At 42.8% G+C, this 8,427-nt stretch overlaps 1 protein-coding gene across 1 annotated transcript in view; it reads right to left on the bottom strand.

Annotated features, from left to right (window-relative positions):
• Window positions 1-4,799, bottom strand: part of PAK1IP1 (PAK1 interacting protein 1) — a 17,751-nt gene extending 12,952 nt beyond the window's left edge. The window contains exons 1-2 of the mRNA XM_012662458.1: window positions 4,649-4,799; window positions 2,478-2,640 (exon numbers count right to left, since the gene is read on the bottom strand). Of these exons, the coding sequence (XP_012517912.1) occupies window positions 2,478-2,640; window positions 4,649-4,732 (247 nt within the window). The 5' untranslated portion in view covers window positions 4,733-4,799. The remainder of the gene's footprint in view (window positions 1-2,477; window positions 2,641-4,648) is intronic.
• Window positions 4,800-8,427: the final 3,628 nt, after the last annotated feature.

Raw genomic sequence — 8,427 nt, 5'->3', positions numbered from 1 at the left:
ATTGTAACAGAGATCATATGGCCCACAAAATCTAAATATATACTATTTGGTCCTTTACAGAATATGGGTCATTTTCCATCTATACACCACCTAGTCAATCCTTTACACTAGCCTTTATATTGAAAGAACCAAAGCTCTTTGATGAATTATTTTACACACAACAAAAGTACTATTAATATGTGGGCTTATGTACCACCTTCTTCTCAAAGTGGGAGCCATTAGCCCCCATCTTTGCTCATATTTTCCTCTCCCTATTATCTTCTTACCTTTGGAAAGTTTGCTTTCCCACAACTGCTTCCTAGAAAAAGAATTTATTACCAGCTGTTAGAAAAACAGGACTTATCCAAGGAATGGAAGAAACCAAGAACTCTAGTTCATTCAAACGTCACCTAAAGTCCTTCTACTAATTAAGTCCTTTTTTCATTGTTCAACACTTGCCCTAATGGGTTTGAACAGATCAGATTTCACTTATTTCTTCTATGCTTCAGGGAGAGAGAAGCCTTCTTTGTATGAACTGGAATTGGGAGACAGAGGGGAAAAGGAATGTTGAAATCACTCAAAGCATAGCTGTTGGTGAAAAAAGCAAGACACCTGTCAAAGTAGCTAAGGACTGTCTGCTATGTGTCCCTCCAAAATTCACATGCTGAGACTTAGTCACCAATGTGGTAGTATTAAGAGGTGGGGTCTTTAGGGGGTGAAGGGTTTAAGTCATGAGACTCTTATGTCTCCTTTATATGAGTCTGAAGGGAGCTGCCTTGCCCTCTACCACGTGAGGACTCAGCACCAAGGCATCATCTATGGAGCAGAGAGCAGACCCTAACTAGACACTGAAATCTGCCAGCACCTTCATCTCAGACTTCCCAGCCTCCAGAACTGCTAGAAATAAATCTCTAACATTTATAAATTATCCAGTCTCAGATATTTTGTTATGGTAAGCCAAATGGACTAAGACAACATCTAATAGAAGGAAGCCATTTAGCACTCTAAATTTACTGCTAGAAACCAACACTTGGTGTGGAACCTCTGGAATATATAAAATATAGGGTAGGAAAAAAGGCATCCATCTGCCTTTGTGGCAGACCAACTTCCTTGGCTGAGGTACCTCTCATTCTCTGTCCCCTGAGAAAATGCAATGAAAACAGCATAAAATGTTCAGTACTGAGAAAAAAAAAATTACCTGTTTGGTCTTTCTCTCCCTTGATCCTGCCACTATCTTGGGCAACTTCACTATCAGTGTGGAAAACCCAACCATGAGTTGGGAACTACTGCTCCTTGACCTCAACTCCAGCGACCTCTGCCTCCTCTGTGTTTTGGTCCCCCATATCTCCAGCCTGGGCATTGTTTCCACCTAGAGCTGCTCCATGTTGGAACTCCTGAACTCTAGGAACCTATCCTCTGAGTATGAGCTCACACCTTCCCAGTCTTTTCATACCTTCCTGCACTCAGGCTGTTTTTTTTTTTTTTAAATTTCAGAGATCTCCCAACCCTTGACATCCCATTTTCTCTAGGCTGCCCACTTACTCTTTCACCAAAATCCTCAATTCCCTTGTAACTCAATCCTTCTACTACACACACTAAGTAACGTTCCTCTCTCTACAGAAACGTCCGTGGCTTATTGCTGAAGAAACTCAAAAAACACTGCAAACTGATGTTACTCAATCCATAGCCTCCAACTTCAACGGGGCACATCATCCTCTGTCCTGTTGCTTGTTCTTAATCAGCACCTTTCCCATATCCAAACTGCCAGCACTTTCCTCAAACCCACACCGCTCATTTGCTCGCTCATTCACTCTAACTCTCCCAATTCAGTCCCTATCCGCCTTCTCGCAAGGACTCCAGGATCTGGTCCCATCTACCTCTGTGCGGCCCACCCCACTCCAATGTAACCTTCTCATAATATGGAACTGCTTACAGTTTCCCACGCACACCAGTGGCTAAAAACACAGGCTCTAGACCTGGATTCAAGTTCTATTAATAGTTCCACTGTTTTGTGACCTTAGGCAAGTCATGGATCTCTGAACCTAAGTGTTCCCTTCTATGAACTAGAGATATAACAGTACCTTCTTGGCAAACTGAGGAATACAGAATATGCCCTTGGTAAAGTTAGATATTGTTAAGATACTGCTCCTTGTGCTCCTCACACTCCCTGCTCTGCCTGGAATGCCCTTCCCCCTCCTTGCAAACTTCACCTGGCTAACAACTGACATTTTTTTTTAAGATAATTCAGATGTCATTTTAAGCAAGGTTTCAGTGAAATCTCACTCCAATCCCTCCAGCCCCCAACTGAGTTAACTGTCTCCTTTCTGACTACCAATTCTGACTGTGAGTAACCTGGGGCTAGGATCTTTTTTTGTTTTCATTTCTATATCTCCTAGCACAGAATCTGCTAGAAAACAGACACTTAATGAATTGTTCGACTGAAGTCAAATTGTAAAGTATACCTCCACATTACTATCTTAAAGGATATGATTTCTTACCATTGTGATGCACTAGAGCGCCATGCTCTATCTTCTTTTTCATGTCATAAATGTGAATTGTTTCATCTTTGCTTCCGGTGACTACAAAACGGCTATTTACAGCTACCGCTGACAAGGAGGCAGTGTGGGCATGGTGAGTGAAGTCAGCCACGGGAGACCATTTCTGCTAAAGAGTAAACCGTATGATCAGTTGCCACAGTCACATCACAGTTCTCCAGAAACAGGTAAGTGGTTCCACGATCCATGAGAACTACCAATGGGTCTTCCAAATGGAGAAAAATCTATGCAATTATTTATAGATTAAAACAAACAAGAATCTGAAAACTGAATAAGGAAGGTAAACCAAAGAGGTGGGAAGGCAATACTGGGTATTTTAATTCTGGAACCCAGCAATGGAGTGTGGACTAGAGAGACTTCTAGATCCCACCCAAATTTTTAAGTCTTTAATGTTATTTACTTACATGTGAAACTTCCACATCATTTACTCATTCAAATGTTCAAATTTGCATGTGAATGTATTCATTTAAATAACGAGTGCCTACCACTTGCTTGCCATTATTTCTGGCAATTGATATGTAGCAGTAAACAGAAAACTTTGTCCCTATTGTAATGGAGTTTTCATGCCAGTGGGAGAGACGAAATAAATATGATGTCATATAGAAATATGGATAGTGACAAGATAAAGAAAAGTAAGCAGAGTAAAGGTATGTTTCCATTAGTACAAACATAAGCCCTAGAGAATCACCAGAACTCTACGCTTATTGCCATGTGACTTTTGGATTGGGCAGAGCAAAGAATGACAGCAAAACAAACCAAAGAAGGAAAAAATCCACCAAACTCCTCCGAACACACTTAAAATTTGTTACTGCGAATTAAGTCCTGAGTAACTACGGCAACAAATAGTCCTTCCTTCAATTAGGACCAAGGGGGCTTCTTTTGTGTCAAGGCACAGCATTCCTGAGGAGCTGCTAGGGCCTTAAATCTAAGAATATCCTTTGTTAATTCACGACACAAAAGTAATGCTGGTTACTGAGGCTACTGTCTAGATTTAGAAGCAGTATTTGGTAATGGTTAAGAGCTTCAAGTGTCGGCGACACCTGGGGTCCCTGATATCCTGCGTCAGCTCTGCCAATTATTAGCTGTGTGGCCTTGAGCAGTCAATTAACCTAACTATGAAGAACTCTCATTTGAAAATTGAGAATAACTGTATCTGTCTCAAACGGTTGCTGTGAAGTGTACTATGTGTAAATTCAATATCATCTTTGAATATTCCACCTTTCAGCCAAAGGCCAAAAGCAGGTAAATAACTAGAGTAGAAAACAAAATAAACAAACGCAATTAGTCAAGGCATATACTTCCAATTTTCTGGCTAATTCTAGACTGACATGTTGACTTCTTTAAAACGAAGTACTGTAGTAAAATAGATTTCTAGGAGGTACCTAGAATTGCTTAGGGAATAAAATAGTACCTGGCTAGAAGTTAGGAGACCAGATTTCTAATCTTGGGTATAGTACTATCTACCTATTTGACTATTGGCAATTAAACTTTTTATTCACACATCTAGCAAAACATTCGTCATATTCTGCTGTAAATTTTCTCCATGTATCTGTCATATCAGTCCAACACCCCTTATGTCGGGAACGTCCGTACAAGATCCACAGCTCCGGCATCTTTGCACTTGCATCGCCGGGCCCACGGTTAGTTTCCAATTAATAATAAACGAATTAGTATCATTTCCTTCACCTAAGAGAGGTTTATCCTAATCCAGCTCTAATGTTTTGTAAAACTCCAGGACAGAAACTCAGCGAAACAGAGAACTGTTCTTTCATTAAACGCTGAATACCTACACTGGCAGTCAGCTTATGGGAGCAACCCTCAAATCCATGTCTATGACTCTTGTCCGTGTGCATAAATGTCCGCTTCCTTCGTGCCCTGTGGACTTTTTGTTTACTATAATAGGCAAACATTATTATATCTCATTTTGGTAAAATGCCTATTCCGTGTTTTAAATGGTTAGCTTTACTTAAGTCCCCTGAGTTTGATTCATCAATTAATCCGGAGAGATCAGGAAGAGAGCAGCAGGCGCTCCAATGTTTACCTCTGCGGTGTGGGAACTAAACCTGACCTTCCCTGCCCCGTCTCCGGCGGTCTCTCGGCGCGGGGTATCTCACCTCGTGGTCGCCGCTCGCCTTGGGCTCCGGGTGTATAGTGAATCCAAAAAGGACCTGCTCGTAACAACCAGCGACCAGCTCCATCCAGCAGCGCACGTGCCTCTTCAGTGAGCTCCACTTAGAGGAGACGACTGAACCGGATGCAAAAAAAGAAAAATAGGGGGAGGAGGCGGGTCCTTCGTTTGTCGGCTCACAAAGTATACGTCATGACCGTAGGGCTGTCTCTTAGGCGCCTGAATTATCTGTGGGATCAGTTTCACTGCTCGGAGAGCACGTGTGCTTTCCAAGAGGAGAATAAGGCAGGGCGCTATATGAGGAGGTTCCCATTGCAAAGAGAAAAAAATTGGGGCAAGCAGGCATATCCTAAGAATCCTAGGAAGCTGTGAGCTAGGGTCGGCTGAGGGAAGTGGGGCGGGACATCCTCTGGGGAAGCTCCTCATTTCCGTGACGTCTGACGAAGGGGCGGAGCCAATTCCGGCGGCGGCGGTGGCTCTTGGCGGTGCGGAATTTGTCGTGGGCTTTGACAGGGCGGTGGGAGTTAGGTTTCCTTATTATGTAGAGAGCTTCGGAACGTGACTTTCTGTTGTAACAGGGCAAGGAAGAGTAGGATTTCGTTTTCGCGGTTACCGGAGACCGCGGCATCATCGCCCGGGCTGCAGCGACAGGCCTGAGTGTGGGAGACCGAAGTCCGGGCCCTGGAAATCCGCTTCCCGCGTTCCCACGTGCCGCGGCCGCACCATCTCTGCCTGCATGCCTTTCCTTCCAGCTTGGTTCGCTTGTCTGTGGAGTGAGACTGGCCAACGTTGCGGCACATCCTGGGGAGGGAGGAGGACCCTGACCTGAGGCGTAGAACGATAGACTGACTTGAGGTGGAAGGGCACAGACGTGCTTGCTGAGCGTTCTAGGAGGAAAGCTCACAATATTACCGTTTCCACCGCTTGTCCCACGTTTGGGTGCAAAGTTAAACCTTAAGGAAAGTGAAGATAGCCTTTAATTTTTTTCCCATATATTTTTAGTTGTCCAGATAATTTCTTTCTGTTATTTTTTAGTAGAGACGGGGGTCTCGCTCTTGCTCAGGCTGGTCTTGAACGCCTGAGCTCAAACAATCCGCCCGCCTCGGCCTCCCAGAGTGCTAGGATCACAGGCGTGAGCCACCGCGCCCGGCAGCCGTTAACAATTGAGATTTTCATTAGGCACATGGATTCAGCGTTGTTAGAAACCACAGCTTTCTCACAGACTCCCAAAAGAGTAAATCTTGGATCGTATAGTTCTCATAAACACCATTAGCAGGTGGATTTGACAAGCAACAGAATAGACATACCTGTTCATTTTAATGGAAAAGTAATATTCTCTCAAGCAAAAAAGAAAAAGCCTTTGAATAAAACTTTCAAAATCACGTGCTTTGTACAGTCTGTGGTTTCTGGAATGTCCCTGGTACACTGCCTCGTTACCGGAGGGAAATCTCTCAACTGCTGTTTCAGAAGTATTAATACTCATTTAATGTTTTTTGAAATTAATTTTAACGTGCCACTAAAACAGGGTAATTATTGAGCATCTATTACCAGACTGTCACACTTTTGCTTAGTTGTCACCTTTTAGAGGAGAGGAACCAAGTGGCTTGAAATAGTCATTTGGTCCAACCAAGAATTTTAGAATATAGTTGGTTCTAGGATGAAAACCCTAATGTAAGCACCATAAACATATTTACTTTTTTAATTGTTAGAAATTAGTGGAACCAATCATAGAGCTCAGAGGACTTAGCATCTAGTCCAGGTGTTATTAATCTTGGGGGGGGTTCATGGATAAGTTTCAGGGATTTTGAATCTCCTGAAATTACGTGCAAAATTGTAGATGTAAATTTTTGGAGGAGAGCATTCATGTAATTACATTTGCAAAAAGTAGCGCATCATTAAGGTTAAAATGCACTAATTCAGTCTTTATAAATGCTGAAAAATGTCCAGAAAAGTGATTTTTCAAGACCACACAGCTAAGTGACAATAGAGCCAGTACTGCTGCTATTTTTTGTGTTTCCTTGGCCTTGGACATTGTTTTTAACAGAGGAGAAAAAAGAAACAGCATTTCATTTTATTCATGGCTATGGCAGTAGTTTCAGAACTTGCTCAGGTAACAGGTTTTTATTGTCTCAGGAAAAACATGCAATACAGAATTATATACCTGTTCAACTGGATTAGAACTGAGCATACTTCCTGTAAGTCCTCCTGTTCTCTTTCCAAACAGAGAATGTAAAAAGCCGTTTAATGTGATTCTTGTGAAATCTGCAGTTGCTGAGAAACCAACTATTGAGAGTGCAGTAATCAACACCAAGCACAAGATTTTTTTTAAGTTTTGCTTTTAAATTATTCATTGAAAAGCTTTTTGCACTTGAGCCATGTGCTGATTTATTCATTCATTCAACAAATATTTATTGAGTGCTTGGCTTTATTTGGTTTGCTAAAGAAAAAGCCCATTTTTCTGTTTGGGCAGTAGTAGTGGTAAAGTGGATCTCCTGGGGTAAAAGCAGGATACGGCAGAGAAAAATCAGCCCTATTAGAAACACCATGAAAGTCTAATATTCCTGCTAAATTGCCCTCCTTTCTCAATCTGACAGGTAGCAACTCTGTTAAATTCTAGGACTACAGGGGTTGCACGTGATTGTATTCCCAGAGGTCTTTGGTCCCCTTTGTATTTCCCAGAGCTAAGGGGAGTGCAGATAGTGGTCTACTACTTCCCTGGACACTGCCCTGATATAAATTTCCTTCACCTGCTTCATGGGAATAATATAGGTGAAATATAAAAGGTCTGCATTTGGGCTTTTAGGGAACGAAACAATGTTTGTGAGCCTTTCCTCGTCACTGTTATCTGAAGGCCCCTCAGTGTTCATCATCTTGGAACCTTGCTCACAGCCTTCTGTCCCCAGCTTCTGCCATCTTCGTGGGTGGTTTCAACATGATACGTTGGCCTGCACCCCAGTGTAGGTTGAATTAGAACCTACATTTCATTTATTTAGAGACAGGGTCTTGCTCTGTCGCCCAGGCTGGAGTGCAGCGGCCTGCAATCATAGCTTACTGCAGCTCCAAACTCCCAGGTCAAGCAATCCTCCTGCCTCAGCCTCCCAAAGCACTGGGATTGCAGGTGTGACCCATCACACCTGACCTGAACCTCCATTTTAAACATATCCAGATAATTTGTATGCACATGAAAGTTTAGGAAGCTACCACTTTCTCGTGCTTTAAAAAAAATAATGAACCACAGAAATATTTTTTTAAAATTTTACTCTGTACCCATATTAAGGTCGTGAGTGAGATATAACACTTTTTCCCTGCCTCTTAATTTTGCAGCTAGTTGGGATAATGATTTCAACCTGCAGAGGCTTTTAAAAAAAAGAAGCTTCTACATGCTGGTTCCAGTAGTTATTCTTAACAGATAACTGAGGACGGAAACATCAAATTGTAGTATTTGTCTTAAGGTTTTAGTTACTGAAGTGACTCTCTTACCTATTAATGGTAAGGGGTACGGTGGAGACTGTGTCCTTTGTAGTTGGGCAACACACCCCACCCTTCTGACGCCCCCCACCCCCAGCCAGCCCCTGCTGCTAAGTTCTGCTGCCTTGCCCAGGCTTGACAGTTGGGGAGGAGCTGGCAGCTGGAAGCCAGAGGAACAGGTTGCAGAAGTTCCCCCAGGTGACCCCAGTACAACCCTGCCCCCACTCACACCTTCCCCTCATTGCCAGAAAGGTGAAGCAATTAATTGCCTAGCAGGAATTGCTACTCAATGTAATT

This window comes from Propithecus coquereli, unplaced genomic scaffold, assembly GCF_000956105.1.
Source record: "Propithecus coquereli isolate 6110/MARCELLA unplaced genomic scaffold, Pcoq_1.0 Scaffold767, whole genome shotgun sequence".
Taxonomy (NCBI): domain Eukaryota; kingdom Metazoa; phylum Chordata; class Mammalia; order Primates; family Indriidae; genus Propithecus; species Propithecus coquereli.
The sequence above is the reverse complement of the archived record's forward strand: the minus strand, read 5'-3'. Positions and strand labels throughout refer to the sequence as shown.